A 19,272-nucleotide genomic window follows, 5' to 3' on the forward strand; every position below is an offset into this window, starting at 1 on the left:
CACTGCTGAAGCCCTCATCCATGCCTTTGTTACCTCCAGATTTCCAACGCACTCCTGGCTGGCCTCCCACATTCTACCCTACGTAAACTAGAGGTGAACATAAACTTGGCAGCCCAGGTCCTGTTCACCCACCACCCCTGTGCTCGCTGACTTACATTGGCTCCCGGTTAAACAACGCCTCGATTTCAAAATTCTCATCCTTATTTACAAATCACTCCATGGCCTCGCCCCTCCCTATCTCTGTAATTTCCTCCAGCCCCACGACCCCCACTCCCCCCACCCATCCGCCCCCCACACCCGCCACCGAGATGCGAGATGTCTGCACTCCTCTAATTCTGCCCTGTTGAGCATCCCTGATTGTAATTGCTCAAGAATCGGTGGCCCTGCCTTCAGCTGCCTGGGCCCCAAGCTCTGGAACTCCCTCCCTAAACCTCTCCAACTCCCCACCTCTCTGTCCTCCTTTATGACATTTCTTAAAACCGACCTCTTTAACCAAGTTTTTGGTCATCTGCTGTAATTGCTTCTTATGCGGCGTGATGTCAAATATATCTGTTCTGTCGTATAACACAGCTGTGGAGCACCTTGGGACGTTTTACTACGTTAAAGGCAATATAAATAAAAGTTGTTGTTGTTGTTAAATACACTTTTAAAAGTTCTTCATTGGCTGTAAAGCACTTTGGGACATCCTAAGGGTGTGAAAGATGCTATATAAACACAAGTCTTTCCAGTTCAGTGACCTGGCCCTCGGCTGAATGTGCGTGTGCTTCTCCTGAACACTCGATTTTCCATCAGGCAGTGTGAGGTGTAAAGCTCTGAAGATGTATTAACAAATAGGGCAGGAAATGGCCAATGAAGAACGCACTGGTGAATGGAGTCGTGGACAATGCATCCTCACACTGGCACTGAGCCATACACACTGACGGTCCTGGCAATAGCACGACCGATTCTTGTCCCCGACCGAAGCCGGTTTGGAAGCCTGACATGTAGGTCATGTGAAAGGGTGAGGGAGTGAGCACGTGATGTTACAATACAATAACTTGAAGAATGTTCTAGTTGTGAATAGTGTAATGTTTACAGTCTGCATGATCTTACCACACTGATAGTGTTTATCTTGCATCCTCCTTCTGCATCAAATACACATTTCACACAGTCGGAACTGTCAGCATTGCCTTGTTATACCACGATGGAGATATTTTATGTTACAGGCTCAGGTTGAAGTGGCATCAGAGCACAACTCCTGTATTTACAGGTGAATCATGTGCCCAGTGTGTGTACATCAGCTGCACAATTGATCCAGATGTGTCGCAGTTGTGCAAGACTGACTGACAGAGCACAAGGATTGCCGTATCAGTAAAGGCAAGCATGTGGCCATTGCAACAGTCCATTACTGAGGTCACGAACACAGTACTGCCAACACCGCCATCTCATCAATCATCAGAACACCCTTAAAAATCCCACGGTTTGGTAAGAAATCATGAGTCACCATTTTTTGGTTTATAAACCTCATTAGTGGTTGTATTTAATCTCTAACCAGTCACAGCTCTTTACAAAAACTACATTACTGCACCTTAAAATGCTTTAGAAATATATAAAAATAATCCTACCCCTTATCACCGCCCTTCACCCAGTGCTCAACACAAGGACCGCACAATGAGGTCCTTGTAGCTGGCAACCAAAGGGAAGTGTGGGTAAAACGGTCACAATCCTGTTCCCACGTTCACAGCAAACGAGCCAAAGATGGATACAGGAAACGCTACAAGGACACGCTCAAAGCCTCCCTGATAAAGTGCAACATCCCCACTGAAACCTGGAAGTCCCTGGCTAAAGACCGCCCTAAGTGGAGAAAGTGCATCGGGGAGGATGCTGAGCACCTCGAATCTCGTCGCCGAGAGCATGCAGAAACCAAGCGCAGGCAGCGGAAAGAGCGTGCGGCAAACCAGTCCCACCCACCCCTTCCCTCAACGACTATCTGCCCTACCTGTGACAGAGTCTGTGGCTCTCGTATTGGACTGTTCAGCCACCTAAGGATTCATTCTAAGAGTGGAAGCAAATCTTCCTCGATTCCGAGGGACTGCCTATGATATGATGACGTACACAGGAGTGGTGAACATTGCTGTGATTTGGCAATGTGAAAACGTGTATCTTCCCTTCAGTTGAAGGGCAGTTAATCCAACGGAGGTGTGTTCTATTCTGCCTGTGATAATACCCTATTACTGGGCAAAAGGAATCTCAAACACATGAAACCACATTTATATCTCCTTCCCCTTTGACTACCATAACTATGTTTTACAGAAGTACCTCAGCACCGACGATTTCTTCTGTACCTAAAGCAGCGAGCGGTTAGGATCTGAAATGCACGACCTGAAAGGATGGTGGAGACAGACTCCACCATGGCTTTCTAAAGGGAATTAGATAAGTACCTGACCGAAAACAATGTGTAGGGCGGGGTAGTGGGAATAGCTGAGGTGGTTTTTGACTGGCACAGACATGATGGACTGAATGTCTTCCTTCTGTGTGGTAAATTTGCGTGAAATTTCTATGATTCAAATTACTTCACTCTCACCCGTTGTCGATGAATGTTATACTCCTCAGTAAACCAAGCTTGTGGCTCAAGTATATCAAATAGTCAACGCTGTGGATTAGTGAAACTTGCATTGCCCATTCATGACATATTTGCCGGACCCACAAGTCAAAATTCTGGGTTGGCCTGGCATGTAGGGTTTTCACAGTCAGAGCAAGGTGGGAGGATATTCAATGTAAAGGCCTTAGTCCCCAGCAGATGTGAGTTTTGTGGGAGATTTTACAGGTTGATCAAATCATAGAAATTTACAGCATGGAAGGAGGCCATTTCGGCTCAACAAACAAAGAACAATCTGGCCTAATCCCACTTTCCAGCTCTAGGTCCGTAGCCATGCAGGCTACGGCACTTCAGGTGCATATCCAAGTACTTTTTAAATGTGGTGAGGGTTTCTGCCACTACCACCCTTTCAGGCAGTGAGTTCCAAACCCCCACCACCCTCTGGGTGAAGCAGTTTCCCCTCAAATCCCCTCTAAACCTCCAACCAATTACTTTAAATCTATGGCCCCTGGTTGTTGACCCCTCTGCTAAGGGAAATAGTTCTTTTCTATCCATTATATCTAGGCCTCTCATAATTTTATACACCTCAATAGAAACATAGAAATTAGGTGCAGGAGCAGGCCATTCGGCCCCTCGATTCAATAAGATCTTGGCTGATCATTCAACCTCAGTACCCCTTTCCTGCTTTCTCTCCATACCCATTGATCTCTTTGGTCGTAAGGGCCATATCTAATGCCCTTTTGAATATATCTAACGAACTGACCTCAACAACGTTCTGCGGTAGAGAATTCCACAGGTTAACCTCTGAGTGAAGAAGTTCCTCCTCATCTCGGTCCTAAATGGCTTACCCCTTATCCTTAGACTGTGACCCCTGGTTCTGGAACTCCCCAGCAACAGGGAACATTCTTCCTGCCTCTAACCTGTCCAATCCCATCAGAATTGTATATGTTTCTATGAGATCCCCTCTCATTCTTCTAAACTCCAGTGGCTACAAACCCAGTTGATCCAGTCTCTCCTCATATGTCAGTCCTGCCATCTCGGGAATCAATCTGGTGAACCTTCGCTGTACTCCCTCAATAGCAAGAACGTTCTTCCTCAGATTAGGTCTTCCCTCAACCTCTGTTCCAAAGAAAACAAACCCAGCCTATCCAATCTTTACCCGGCCTATCCAATCTATCCTCATACCTACAATTCTCCAGGCAACATCCTCGTAAATCTCCTCTGTACCCTCTCTAGTGCAATCACATCTTTCCTGTAGTGTGGTGACCAGAACTGCATGCAGTACTCCAGCTGTGGCCTAACTAGTGTTTTATACAGTTCAAGCATAATCCCCCCTGCTCTTGTATTCTATGCCTCAGCTAATAAAGGCAAGCATTCTGTATGCCTTATTAACCACCTTATCTACCTGGCCTGCTACCTTCAGGGATCTGTGGACATGCACTCAAAGATCCCTTTGTTCCTCTTACACTGCTCAGTGTCGAACCATTTAATGTGTATTCCCTTGCCTTGTTAGCCCTCCCAAAATACATTACCTAACACTTCTCCAAATTGAATTCCATTTGCCACTGTTCTGCCCACCTGACCAGTTCTTCTTCATTATCAACCACACAGCCAATTTTTGTATCATCTGCAAACTTCTTAATTATACACCCTCTACACTCAAGTATAAATCATTAATATATACCACAAAAAGCAAGGGACCTAGTATTGAGCCCTGCAGAACCCCACTGGAAACAGCTTTCCAGTCACAAAAACACCCATCGACCATTACCCTTTGCTTCCTGCCTCTGAGCCAATTTTGGATCCAACTTGCCACTTTGCCCTGGATCCCATGAGCTTTTACTTTCATGACCAGTCTGCCATGTGGAACCTTATCAAAAGCCTTGCTAAAATCCATATACACTACATCATACACACTACCCTCTTTGACCCACCTTGTTACCTCCTCAAAAAATTCAATCAAGTTAGTCAGACATGATCTTCCCTTAACAAATCCATGCTGACTGTCCTTGATTAATCTGTATCTTTCTAAGTGAAGATATATCCTGTCCCTCAGAATTTATTCCAATAATTTTCCCACCACTGAGGTTAGGCTGACTGGCCTGTAATTACTCGGTCTATCCCTTTCTCCCTTTTTAAAAACCGGTACAACATTAGCAGTCCTCCAGTCCTCTTGACACCACACCTGTAGCCAGAGAGGATTGGAAAATGATGGTTAGAGCCTCTGCTATTTCCTCTTTTGCTTCTCAACAACCTGGGATATATTTCATCCGGGCCTGGAGATTTATCCACAATCAAATCTGCTAAACCCCTTCCTCTCTCACTATCAATATTTCATCTAATATTTCACACTCCTCCTCCATGATTGCAATGTCTGCATCGCCCCTCTCTTTTGTGAAAACAAAGGCAAAGTATACCCACATCTTCTGCCTCCATACATATATTAGCTTTATGGTCTCTAATAGACCCCACTCTTTCTTTAGTTATCCTCTAGTTCTTGTGCCAGACATTTAAGGAGATATTTTATAACCCGCAACAAAAATATATCCCAATGAGACTGTAAGAGAAAGGATAACCATCCATGGCTAACAAAGGAAATAAGGGAGGCTATCAAATTGAAAACCAGGGCATACAAAGTGGCCAAGACTAGTGGGAAGCCAGAGGATTGGGAAACTTTTAAAAGCCAGCAAAGAATGACTAAGAAAATGATAAAGAGAGGGAAGATAGATTAAGAAAGTAAACTAGCACGAATATAAAAACAGATAGTAAGAGTTTCTACAGGTACATAAAAAGGAAAAGAATGGCTAAAGTAAATCTTGGTCCCCTAGAGGATAAGATTGGGGAATTAATAATGGAGAACAGGGAAATGGCAGAGACGTTCAACAAATATTTTGTATCGGTCTTCATGGTAGTAGACACTAAAAACATCCCAATAGTGGATAATCAAGGGGCTACAGGGAGGGAGGAACTTAATACAATCGCTATCACTAAAGAAGTAGTACTCGGTAAAATAATGGGACTAAAGGCGGACAAGTCCCCTGGACCTGATGGCCTGCATCCTAGGGTCTTAAAAGAAGTGGCTGCAGAGATAGTGGATGCATTGATTGTAATCTACCAAAATTCCCTGGATTCTGGGGAGGTCCCAGCGAATTAGAAAACCGCAAATGTAACGCCCCTATTTAAAAAAGGAGGCAGACAAAAAGCAGGAAACTATAGACCAGTTAGCCTAACATCTGTCGTTGGGAAAATGCTGGAGTCTATTATTAAGGAAGCAGTAGCGGGACATTGGGGAAAAGCATGATTGGCAAACAGTAACTAGTGGAGTGCCACAGGGATTGGTGCTGGGGTCTCAACTATTTACAATCTATATTAATGACTTAGATGAAGGGACCGAGTGTAATGTAGCCAAGTTTGCTGATGATACAAAGATGGGTGGAAAGAAAATTGTGCAGAGGACACAAAAAATCTGCAAAGGGATATAACCAGGCTAAGTGAGTGGGGAAACATTTGGCAAATGGAGTATAAAGTGGGAAAATGTGAGGTTATCTACTTTGGCAAAAATAATTAGAAAAGCAAATCATAATTTCAATGGAGAAAAATTGCAAAGTGCTGCAGTACAGAGGGACCTGGGGGTCCTTGTGCATGAAACACAAAAAGTTAGTATGCAGGTACAGCAAGTAATCAGTAAGGCCAATGGAATATTGGCCTTTATTGCAAGGGGGATGGAGTATAAAAGCAGAGAAGTCCTGCTACAAATGTACAGGGTATTGGTGAGGCACACCTGGAGTACTGTGTACAGTTTTGGTCTCCATATTTGAGGAAGGATATACTTACATCGGAGGCTGCTCAGAGAAAGTTCACTAGGTTGATTCCGGGGATGAGGGGGGTGACTTAGGAAGATAGGTTGAGTACATTTGGCCTATACTCATTGGAGTTCAGAAGAATGAGAGGTGATCTTATTGAAACATATAAGATTATGAGGGGACTCGACAAGGTGGATGCAGAGAGGATGTTTCCACTTGTGGGGGAAACTAAAGCTAGGGGGCATAGTCTCAGAATAAGGGGCTGCACATTTAAAACTGAGATGAGAAGGAATTTCTTCTCTCAGAGGGTTGTAAATCTGTGGAATTCTCTGCCCCAGAGAGCTGTGGAAGCTGGGTCATTGAATATACTTAAGGCGGAGATAGACAGATTTTTGAGCGATAAGGGAATAAAGTGTTATGGGGGGCGGGCAGGGAAGTGGAGCTGAGTCCATGATCAGATCAGCCACGATCATATTAAATGGTGGAGCAGATTCAAGTGGCCATATGGCCTACTCCTGCTCCTATTTCTTATGTTCTTAATGTATTTATAAAACATCTTAGGGTTTTCCTTGATATTACTTGCCAACATTTTTTTCATGCTCTCTCTTTGTTTTCCCAATTTCCTTTTTAATTTCACCCCTGCACTTTCTCTACTCCTCTCGAGTTTCTGCAGGATTGAGCCCTCGGTATCTGTCATAAGCCTCCCTTTTTTTCTTTATCCTACCCTCTATGTCCCTCGACATCCAGGGGGCTCTAGATTTGTTTAAGGGAACATACTTGCTCTGAACCCTCAGGACCTCCTCCTTGAATGCCTCCCACTGTTCTGACACTGATTTACCTTCAAGTAGCTGTTTTCAGTCCACTGTGTCCAAATCACCTCTCAGCTTTCCCCCAATTGAGAACTTTTATTGCTGATCTATCTCTATCCTTTTCCATAACTCCCATAAATCTAACTGAATTATGATCACTAGCACCAAAATGCTCTCCCACCCCTTCTACCTGCCCAGCTTCATTCCCTAAAACTAAGTCCAGAACCGCCCCCTCCCTTGTTGGGCTTTCTAAATACTGGCTAAAAAAGTTCTCCTGAATGCATTTTAGAAATTCTGCACCCTCTATACCCTTCACACTAATTCTATCCCAGTTAATATTAGGGTAGTTGAAATCCCCCCCTATAGTTTTAGCAATTCTCAGAAATGTGCCTACATATTTGATCTTCTATCTCCCTCTGACTGTTTGTGGGTCTATAGTACACTCCCAGCAGTGCGATCGCCCCTTTTTTGTTCTTCAATTCAACCCATATGGCCTCGTTTGATGACCCCTCTAACATATCATCCCTTCTCACAGTTTTAATTGTTTCTTTAATCAATACTGCGACCCCCCCACCCCTCCTTTTTATCCCCCTCTCTGGTGCTGATAGTGAGTCGCGTGTGACTCCTGGTCCACAACCACTGCAATAAGTTGGTGCCATGTGGAGTAAAGCCTGGCTTGCCAGACTGGCCAGTCCTCCGAGCTGTTTCATTGACGAGTTTGTCTGTTTGGCCAGCCTTAAACCAGGGAAGCTGCTACTGGGCTGCTCCTCTGCATGGTCGCAGGGTTTCCTCACTGAGTTCTGTTAGTGTCTCAGTGCGGGACACTTCAACCACCACCCCCCCCCCCCCCGCCCCCCATCCACCTCCGGAGAGCCACAAATTCCGGGAGAATCACTGCAAGGTCTTTACAATGGCAGCAGTCAGCTCTTGCCGATGTGCTGGGAACACGGCAATGGTGAAGAGCGGAACAACCTTATGATGCTTGTGCTTTGCTTCCCTCAAAGGTGCTGAATGTTTGCAGAAAGGGGCATCTGAGCAGCCTGCTGCCTCCAGAAGGCCCCTCCCTGCACCTGAGCCACCCATTCTGTCCTGGCATTGTGTTTACGCAAGCAACAGTTCACATACACACGTTCACCCTGACACTGAGCAGATATTACTGGGAGGATCCCAGAGCAACAGGGAGCAGCAGGAGCTGGGGGCATCTTTGAGGAGACAACAGTCTCTCCCCAGATGTGACATAAGCAAGACCTTCAGCTGAGGAGTCCAAGACCAAGATCTCAGAATTCTAGGCTCCTATGGATCAATGATTGAGGAGCACTGGTCTCACAGGCCGCCAGTGGCGATACGCACTTCTCTTATGGTGCTGATGATGAGACAATTGGTGAATTTTAGAACCCGTATCTGCAAAGCAATGACAGATGTGGGACATGAAGTGAGAAAGACCCTGGTGACTTCATTATTTAAAAAGGTATGAGAGATAAATAAAAAATTATAGGTCTATTAGTCTAACATCTGTTGGGGGGGGGAAGTTCCTAGAATCTGTTATTGGGGACAGAGTGACTGAACATTTGGACAGATATGAGCTAATCAGAGAGAGCCAGCATAGATTTGTAACGTGTAAATCATGTCTCAAGATCATTGTTGAATTTTTGAGGAGGTAACTAAAGTGGTAGATAAGGAAGTGTCGATGGATGCTATTTATATGGACTACCAGAAGGCATTCAACAAGGTTCCACACGAGAGTCTGCTAAGAAAATGAGAGTGCGTGGAATTGGAGGCAACTGATTGCCTTGGGTAGGGAATTGGCTAGCAGGTAAGAGACAGAGTAGGGGCAATGGGTATGTACTCATATACAGGATGTTCCCCAGGGATCCGTACTGGGGCCTCAGCTTTTCACTATATTTATCAATAACTTGGATGAAAGAATAGAGAGCAGTATATCTAGCTTTGCTGATGACACTCAGTTAGGTGGCACAGTCAGTATTGTAGATGGGAGCAGGAAGTTGCAGAGGGACATTGATAGATTAAGTGAGTGGGCAAAAATGTGGCTGCTAGAGTTCAATGTGAGGAATGTGTGAGGTCATCCTCTCTGAACCTAGGAAAGATAAATCAGAGTATTTACTAAATGGTGAGAAGTTCGATACTGTTGAGGAGCCGAGAGATCGAGGGGTTCAAGTATAGAAATCACTAAAAGCTAGCGGACAGGGACATAATATAATTAAAAAGGCTATTGGAATATTGGCCTTTATTTCAGGAGGGCTGGAATACAAAGGGGGGAAGTTATATTACAGTTATATAAATCTCTGGTCAGACCCCGATGGGATATGATGTTCAGTCCTGGGACCCGCCCCTCGGGAAGATTTATCGGCCCCGGAGGGGGAGCAGCGCAGATTCACCAGAATGTTACAAATTCCATTCTCTTGCTGCTGATTCCATCCCACTCCCTGGCCACTGTCTGAGACTGAGAGAGAGTGTTCGCAACCTTGGCATCCTTTGAGTCATCCCGGGAGTGTGAGTGCTGTGCGTTCCCTGAACTCGGGAGTGTGAGTGCTGTGTGTTGTGTGAACCCGGGAGTGTGAGCGCTGTGTGTTTCCTGAACCCAAGAGTGTGAGAGCTGTATGTTGTGTGATCCCGGGAGTGTGAGCGCTGTGTGTTGTGTGATTCCGGGAGTGTGAGCGCTGTGTGTTGTGTGAACCTGGGAGTGTGAGCGCTGTGTGTTGTGTGAACCTGGGAGTGTGAGCGCTGTGTGTTTCCTGAACCCAAGAGTGTGAGAGCTGTATGTTGTGTGATCCCGGGAGTGTGAGCGCTGTGTGTTGTGTGATTCCGGGAGTGTGAGTGTTGTGTGTTGTGTGATCCTGGGAGTGTGAACGCTGTGTGTTTCCTGAACCCAGGAGTGTGAGCGTTGTGTGTTGTGTGATCCCGGGAGTGTGAGTGCTGTGTGTTGTGTGATCCCGGGAGTGTGAGCGCTGTGTGTTGTGTGATCCCGAGAGTGTGAGCGCTGTGTGTTGTGTGAACTCAGGAGTGGGAGCGCTGTGTGTTGTCTGATCCCGGGAGTGTGATTGCTGTATGTTGTGTGATCCCGGGAGTGTGAGCGTTGTGTGTTGTGTGATCCCGGGAGTGTGAGCGCTGTGTGTTGTGTGATCCCGGGAGTGTGAGCACTGTGTGTTGTGTGATCCCAGGAGTGTGAGCGCTGTGTGTTGTGTGATTCCGGGAGTGTGAGCGCTGTGTGTTGTGTGAACCTGGAAGTGTGAGTGTTGTGTGTTGTGTGATCCTGGGAGTGTGAGCGCTGTGTGTTTCCTGAATCCAGGAGTGTGAGCATTGTGTGTTGTGTGATCCCGGGATTGTGAGCGTTGTGTATTGTGTGAACTCAGGAGTGTGAGCGTTGTGTGTTGTGTGATCCGGGGAATGTGAGTGCTGTGTGTTGTGTGATCCCGGGAGTGTGAGTGCTGTGTGTTGTGTGATCCCGGGAGTGTGAGCGCTGTGTGTTGTGTGATCCCGGGAGTGTGAGCGCTGTGTGTTGTGTGATCCCAGGAGTATGAGCGCTGTGTGTTGTGTGATCCCGGGAATGTGAGCGCTGTGTGTTGTGTGATCTCGGGAGTGTGAGCGCTGTGTGTTGTGTGAACCCGACAGTGTGAGCGCTGTGTGTTGTGTGATCCCGGGAGTGTCAGTGCTGTGTGTTGTGTGATCCCGGGAGTGTGAGCGCTGTGTGTTGTGTGATCCCGGGAGTGTGAGCGCTGTGTGTTGTGTGAACTCAGGAGTGGGAGCGCTGTGTGTTGTCTGATCCCGGGAGTGTGAGTGCTGTATGTTGTGTGATCCCGGGAGTGTGAGCGTTGTGTGTTGTGTGATCCCGGGAGTGTGAGCGCTGTGTGTTGTGTGATCCCGGGAGTGTGAGCGCTGTGTGTTGTGTGATCCCGGGAGTGTGAGCGCTGTGTGTTGTGTGATCCCAGGAGTGTGAGCGCTGTGTGTTGTGTGATTCCGGGAGTGTGAGCGCTGTGTGTTGTGTGAACCTGGAAGTGTGAGTGTTGTGTGTTGTGTGATCCTGGGAGTGTGAGCGCTGTGTGTTTCCTGAATCCAGGAGTGTGAGCATTGTGTATTGTGTGATCCCGGGATTGTGAGCGTTGTGTATTGTGTGAACTCAGGAGTGTGAGCGTTGTGTGTTGTGTGATCCCGGGAATGTGAGTGCTGTGTTTTGTGTGATCCCGGGAGTGTGAGTGCTGTGTGTTGTGTGAACTCAGGGATGTGAGTGCTGTGTGTTGTGTGATCCCGGGAGTGTGAGCGCTGTGTGTTGTGTGATCCCGGGAGTGTGAGCGCTGTGTGTTGTGTGATCCCAGGAGTATGAGCGCTGTGTGTTGTGTGATCCCGGGAATGTGAGCGCTGTGTGTTGTGTGATCTCGGGAGTGTGAGCGCTGTGTGTTGTGTGAACCCGACAGTGTGAGCGCTGTGTGTTGTGTGATCCCGGGAGTGTGAGTGCTGTGTGTTGTGTGATCCCGGGAGTGTGAGCGCTGTGTGTTGTGTGATCCCGGGAGTGTGAACGCTGTGTGTTGTGTGATCCCGGGAGTGTGAGCGCTGTGTGTTGTGTGATCCCAGGAGTATGAGCGCTGTGTGTTGTGTGATCCCGGGAGTGTGAGCGCTGTGTGTTGTGTGATCTCGGGAGTGTGAGCGCTGTGTGTTATGTGAACCCGACAGTGTGAGCGCTGTGTGTTGTGTGATCCCGGGAGTGTGAGCGCTGTGTGTTGTGTGATCCCGGGAGTGTGAGCGCTGTGTGTTGTGTGATCCCGGGAGTGTGAGCGCTGTGTGTTGTGTGATCCCGGGAGTGTGAGCGCTGTGTGTTGTGTGAACTCGGGAGTGTGAGCGCTGTGTGTTGTGTGATCCCGGGAGTGTGAGCGCTGTGTGTTGTGTGATCCCGGGAGTGTGAGCGCTGTGTGTTGTGTGATCCCGGGAGTGTGAGTGCTGTGTGTTGTGTGAACTCAGGGATGTGAGTGCTGTGTGTTGTGTGATCCCGGGAGTGTGAGCGCTGTGTGTTGTGTGATCCCGGGAGTGTGAGCGCTGTGTGTTGTGTGATCCCGGGAGTGTGAGCGCTGTGTGTTGTGTAAACTCGGGAGTGTGAGCGCTGTGTGTTGTGTGATCCCGGGAGTGTGAGCGCTGTGTGTTGTGTGATCCCGGGAGTGTGAGCGCTGTGTGTTGTTTGATCCCTGGAGTGTGAACGCTGTGTGTTGTTTGATCCCGGGAGTGTGAACGCTGTGTGTTGTGTGATCCCGGGAGTGTGAGCGCTGTGTGTTGTGTGAACTCAGGAGTGTGAGCGCTGTGTGTTGTGTGATCCCGGGAGTGTGAGCGCTGTGTGTTGTGTGATCCCGGGAGTGTGAGCGCTGTGTATTGTTTGATCCCGGGAGTGTGAACGCTGTGTGTTGTGTGATCCCGGGAGTGTGAGCGCTGTGTGTTGTGTGAACTCAGGAGTGTGAGCGCTGTGTGTTGTGTGAACCTGGGAGTGTGAGCGCTGTGTGTTCTCGGCGTCCCATCCCTAAGCCGATCTCCCGAACCCCTTATCCTCTTGAACATCAAATCCACCTACTTGTATTTTTTCTACCTCCACAACATCGCCCCTCTCCGCCCCTGCCTCAGTTAATTTGCTGCCAAAACACTCATCCATGCCTATGTTACCTCTAGACTTCACTATTCCAATGATCTCCTGGCTGGCCTCCCATCTTCCAACCTCAAAGAAGTTGAGCTCATCCTGAACTCTGCTGCCGTATCCTAACTCGCACCAAGTCCCGTTCCCCCAGCACCCCGTGCTCACTGTTGTAAATTGGCTCTCGATCCACCAACACCGTGATTTTAAAACTCTCATCATGTTGAGATCCCTAAATCGCATTACCCTTTGTGATCAGAACTGGATTGTGGGAGTGCTGTGCATTCTCTGAATAAAGTTATTCACCTCCATAAGGTTATTTTTATGGTTGCACTTTGGCGGATTGAAGCCCTTGCAATTGTGTGATCTGGTGTTTGCCAGATTACCCTGTGTGTGCAGTCGGTGATGGCCTACACCTGTGGGAAGCCAGCCAGAGATGCTAAAGAAAAAGTGAGGCCTATTAGAGCCCATGAGGATAATCTGTGTGTGGAGGTGGGAGATCTGGGTATGTTTCTTAATGAATACTTTGTGTCTGTTTTCACAAAAGAGAGGGGCGGTGCAGACACTACTATCAAAGAGGAGGAGTGTGAAATATTAGATGAAATAAACATAATGAGGGAGAAGGTATTAAGGGGTTTAGCATCTTTGAAAGTGGATAAGTCCCCAAGCCTGGATGAAATGTATCCCAGGCTGTTAAGGGAGGCTATCAGACAAAATAGCAAAGGCTCTGACCATCATTTTCCAATCCTCTGGCTACAGGTGCGGTGCCAGAGGACTGGAGGACTTGTTTAAAAAGGGAGAACGGGATAGACCGAGTAATTACAGGCCAGTCAGCCTAACCTCAGTGGTGGGAAAATTATAGGAAAAAATTCTGAAGAAGAGGATAAATTTTCATTTGAAAAGACACAGATTAATCAGGGACAGTCAGCATGGATTTGTTAAGGGAAGGTCGTGTCTGACTAACTTGATTGAATTTTCCGAGGAGATAACCAGGAGGGTCGATGAGGGCAGTGTGTACGATGCAGTGTATTTGGATTTTAGCAAAGCTTTTGATAAGGTTCCACATGGCAGACTGGTCACAAAAGTAAAAGCCCATGGGATCCAGGGCAAAGTGACAAGTTGGATACAAAATTTGCTCAGAGGTAGGAAGCAAAGGGTAATGGTTGATGGTTTTTGTGACTGGAAGGCTGTATCCAGTGGGGTTCCGCAGGGTTCAGTACTGGGTCCCTGCTTTTTGTGGTATATATCAATGATTTGGACTTGAATGTAGAGGGTATGATTAAAAAGTTCATAGATGTTCAAAAGTTCAAAAATTGGCTGTGTGGTTGAAAATGGAGAAGAAAGCTGCGGAAAGCAGGAAGATATCAATCAACTGGTCAGGTGGGCAGAACAGTGGCAAATGGAATTCAATCTGGAGAAATGTGAGGTAATGCATTTGAGGAGGGCTAACAAGGCAAGGGAATACACATTAAATGGTACGACACTGAGAAGTGTAGAGGAACAAAGGGACCTTGGAGTGCATGTCCACAGATCCCTGAAGGTAGCAGGCCAGGTCGATAAGGTGGTTAAAAAGGCATACGGAATACTTGCCTTTATTAGCCGAGGCATAGAATACAAGAGCAGGGAGGTTATGCTTGAACTGTATAAAACACTAGTTAGACCACAGCTAGAGTACTGCGTGCAGTTCTGGTCACCACATTACAGGAAAGATGTGATTGCACTAGAGAGGGTACAGAGGAGATTTGCGAGGATCTTGCCTGGACTGGAAGATTTTAGCTATGAGGAAAGATTGGATAGGCTGGGATTGTTTTCTTTGGAACAGAGGAGGCTGAGGGGAGACCTTATTGAGTTGTATAAAATTATGACGGGGCCTAGATAGAGTGGATAGGAAGGACCAATTTCCCTTAGCAGAAGGGTCAACAACCAGGGGGCATAGATTTAAAATAATTGGTTGGAGATTAAAAGGAGATTTGAGGGGAGACTGTTTCACCCAGAGGGTGGTGGGGGTCTGGAACTCACTGCCTGAAAGGGTGGTAGAGGCAGAAACCCTCACCGTATTTAAAAAGTACTTGGATGTGCAAAAAGTGCCGTAACCTGCAGGGCTACGGACCTAGAGCTGGAAAGTGGGATTAGGCTGGATAGCTCTTGGTCGGCCGGCGCGGACACGATGGGCCGAAATGGCCTCCTTCCGTGCTGTAAATTTCTATGATTCAATGATTATATGAAGACCGAGTGTGCACCCATTCTGACGGACATCATCGAAAGGCCAAGTAGACATAATTGCCTGCGCTGGTCGACCATTGGCCAGCTGACTAATGCATTTGTGGTCAACCGACTGGGAGATCTAGGATAATTCCCCGGCAGAGCCCTGGAAGGGTCTGGAGGTAACTCCTCAGATAATGAAGCAGTCTATGCCCACATGCAGCAATTTAGAAATGTTATCGGCAAGCTGCCTTTCCCGAGGGGCTGCGCGCACCCATGCAGCCTGACGCTCTCCAGCAACAGCAGGAGCCGGCTTCCTGACACACTCACCCCCACACCTGCACCCAAACCCACCCAGCCCCCATGTACCACTCAACATGTCCAGATGGAACACATGGCAGCATGACGATGTTGCAGTGCGAGACTCAGCTTCTATATCAGTTACCTACCGAGTGTCATGATCGTGATAGTCCTGTGTCTTCATCTGTGGTTTCGAGAAGTGATCAACTGTAGGCTGGCTGTTTCCATCAGGCAGTGGGGAGCAATCTCTTCAATCTGCACATTCTCATAATTATTACACGGAACAGCAAGGGTCAAAGCCCTGGGATTCAGGCTGAGACAGAGCTTGGATTCTGCACCGATAGAAGCCCTTCAACATTAGTCTTGAAATGGGTAGCTTCTCATTCCATTCAATGGAAATAAATTAAACAGCATTAAAATGGCAGCTTTTCTGGGCTGAGTAAAGATCAACAGAATATAACATTACAGATTGTGAAAGTGAAACAGGGAAGACATTGCAAAAGGGAAATGATGCATGGGACCAGTGTTCTCACACCCGCTCACTGTTAGTGTTCTCACACCCCACTCACTGTCAGTGTTCTCACACCCGCTCACTGTTAGTGTTCTCACACCCCACTCACTGTCAGTGTTCTCACACTCACTGTTAGTGTTCCCACACTCACTGTCAGTGTTCTCACACCCTGCTCACTGTTAGTGTCCTCACACTCACTGTTAGTGTTCTCACACCCTGCTCACTGTCAGTGTTCTCACACTCACTGTCAGTGTTCTCACACTCACGGTCAGTGTTCTCACACTCACTGTCAGTGTTCTCACACCCCGCTCACCGTCAGTGTTCTCACACTCACTGTCAGTGTTCTCACACCTCGCACACTGTCGGTGTTCTCACACTCACTGTTAGTGCCCTCACAACCCGCTCACTGTTAGTGTTCCCACACTCACTGTCAGTGTTCCCACACTCACGGTCAGTGTTCTCACACTCACTGTTAGTGTTCGCACACTCACTGTCAGTGTTCTCAAACTCACTGTCAGTGTTCTCACACTCACTGTTAGTGTTATCACACTCACTGTCAGTGTTCTCACACCCCTCTCACTGTCAGTGTTCTCACACTTACTGTCAGTGTTCTCACACTCACTGTTAGTGTTCTCACACCCCACTCACGGTCAGTGTTCTCACACTCACTGTTAGTGTTCCCACACTCACTGTCAGTGTTCTCACACTCACTGTCAGTGTTCTCACACTCACGGTCAGTGGTCTCACACTCACTGTTAGTGTTCTCACACCCCGCTCACTGTTAGTGTTCACACACTCACTGTCAGTGTTCTCACACTCACTGTTAGTGCCCTCACACCCCGCTCACTGTCAGTGTTCTCACACTCATGGTAAGTGTTCTCACACTCACTGTCAGTGTTCTCACACTCACTGTTAGTGTTCTCACACCCCGCTCACTGTTAGTGTTCCCACACTCACTGTCAGTGTTCTCACACTCACTGTCAGTATTCTCACACTCACTGTCAGTGTTCTCACACTCACTGCTAGTGTTCTCACACCCCACTCACTGTCAGTATTCTCACACTCACTGTCAGTGTTCTCACACTCACTGTCAGTGTTCTCACACCCCGCTCACTGTCAGTGTTCTCACACTCACTGTCAGTGTTCTCACACCTCGCACACTGTCGGTGTTCTCACACTCACTGTCAGTGCCCTCACAACCCGCTCACTGTTAGTGTTCCCACACTCACTGCCAGTGTTCTCACACTCACTGTCAGTGTTCTCACAATCACTGTTAGTGTTCTCACACCTCGCTCACTGTCAGTGTTCTCACACTCACTGTTAGTGTTCTCACACTCACTGTCAGTGTTCTCACACTCCGCTCACTCTCAGTGTTCTCACACCCCACTCACTGTCAGTGTTCTCACACTCACTGTTAGTGTTCTCATACTCATGGTCAGTGTTCTCACACTCACTGTCAGTGTTCTCACACTCACGGTCAGTGTTCTCACACCCCGCTCACTGTCAGTGTTCTCACACTCACTGTCAGTGTTCTCACACCCCGCTCACCGTCAGTGTTCTCACACTCACTGTCAGTGTTCTCACACCTCGCACACTGTCGGTGTTCTCACACTCACTGTTAGTGCCCTCACAACCCGCTCACTGTTAGTGTTCCCACACTCACTGTCAGTGTTCTCACACTCACTGCCAGTGTTCTCACAATCACTGTTAGTGTTCTCACACCCCGCTCACTGTCAGTGTTCTCACACTCACTGTCAGTGTTCCCACACTCACTGTTAGTGTTCTCACACTCACGGTCAGTGTTCTCACACTCACTGTCAGTGTTCTCACACCCCGCTCACTGTCAGTGTTCTCACACTCGCTGTCAGTGTTCTCACCCCGCTCACTGTCAGTGTTCTCACACTCACTGTTAGTGTTCTCACACTCACTGTCAGTGTTCTCACACTCACTGCTAGTGTTCTCACACCCTGCTCACTGTCAGTATTCTCACACTCACTGTCAGTGTTCTCACACTCACTGTCAGTGTTCTCAGAATCACTGTTTGTGTTCTCACACCACGCTCACTGTCAGTGTTCTCACACTCACTGTTAGTGTTCGCACACTCACTGTCAGTGTTCTCACACCCGGCTCACTGTCAGTGTTCTCACACTCACTGTTAGTGTTCTCACACTCACTGTCAGTATTCTCACACCCTGCTCACTGTCAATGTTCTCACACTCACTGTCAGTGTTCTCACACTCACTGTTAGTGTTCTCACACCCGCTCACTGTTCGTGTTCTCACACCCGCTCACTGTTAGTGTCCTCACACCCCACTCACTGTCAGTGTTCTCACACTCACTGTCAGTGTTCTCACACTCACTGTTAGTGTTCTCACACCCGCTCACTGTTAGTGTTCTCCCACTCACTGTTAGTGTTCTCACACTCACTGTCAGTGTTCCCACACTCACTGTTAGTGTTCTCACACTCACTGCTAGTGTTCTCACACCCCGCTCACTGTCAGTATTCTCACACTCACTGTCAGTGTTCTCACACTCACTGTCAGTGTTCTCAGAATCACTGTTTGTGTTCTCACACCACGCTCACTGTTAGTGTTCTCCCACTCACTGTTAGTGTTCTCACACTCACTGTCAGTGTTCCCACACTCACTGTTAGTGTTCTCACACTCACTGTTAGTGTTCTCACACTCACTGTTCGTGTTCCTACACTCACTGTCAGTGTTCCCACACTCACTGTCAGTGTTCCCACACTCACTGTCAGTGTTCTCACACCCCGCTCACTGTCAGTGTTCTCACACTCACTGTTCGTGTTCCTACACTCACTGTCAGTGTTCTCACACTCACTGTTCGTGTTCCTACACTCACTGTCAGTGTTCTCACACTCACTGTTAGTGTTCCCACACTCACTGTTAATGCTCCCACACTCACTGTTAGTGTTCTCACACCCCACTCATTGTCAGTGTTCTCACACCCCGCTCACTGTCAGTGTTCTCACACTCATGTCAGTGTTCTCACACTCACTGTCAGTGTTCTCACACTCACTGTCAGTGTTCTCACACCCCTCTCACTGTCAGTGTTCTCACACTCACTGTTAGTGTTCTCACACTCACGGTCAGTGTTCTCACACTCACTGTTAGTGTTCTCACACCCCGCTCACTGTTAGTGTTCTCACATTCACTGTCAGTGTTCTCACACCCCGCTCACCGTCAGTGTTCTCACACTCACTGTCAATGTTCTCACGCTCACTGTCAGTGTTCTCACACACCGCTCACTGTCGGTGTTCTCACACTCACTGTTAGTGCCCTCACACCCCGCTCACTGTCAGTGTTCTCACACTCACTGTCAGTGTTCTCACACTCACTGTCAGTGTTCTCAGAATCACTGTTTGTGTTCTCACACCCCGCTCACTGTCAGTGTTCTCACACTCACTGTTAGTGCCCTCACAC

At 47.7% G+C, this 19,272-nt stretch overlaps 1 protein-coding gene across 1 annotated transcript in view; it reads right to left on the reverse strand.

Annotated features, from left to right (window-relative positions):
* Positions 1-15,739, reverse strand: part of LOC139279406 (interleukin-6 receptor subunit beta-like) — a 213,616-nt gene extending 197,877 nt beyond the window's left edge. Inside the window, exon 1 of the mRNA XM_070898516.1 lies at positions 15,468-15,739. Within this exon, the coding sequence (XP_070754617.1) occupies positions 15,468-15,477 (10 nt within the window). The 5' untranslated portion in view covers positions 15,478-15,739. The remainder of the gene's footprint in view (positions 1-15,467) is intronic.
* Positions 15,740-19,272: the final 3,533 nt, after the last annotated feature.

This window comes from Pristiophorus japonicus, chromosome 14 (assembly GCF_044704955.1).
Source record: "Pristiophorus japonicus isolate sPriJap1 chromosome 14, sPriJap1.hap1, whole genome shotgun sequence".
Classification (NCBI taxonomy): domain Eukaryota; kingdom Metazoa; phylum Chordata; class Chondrichthyes; family Pristiophoridae; genus Pristiophorus; species Pristiophorus japonicus.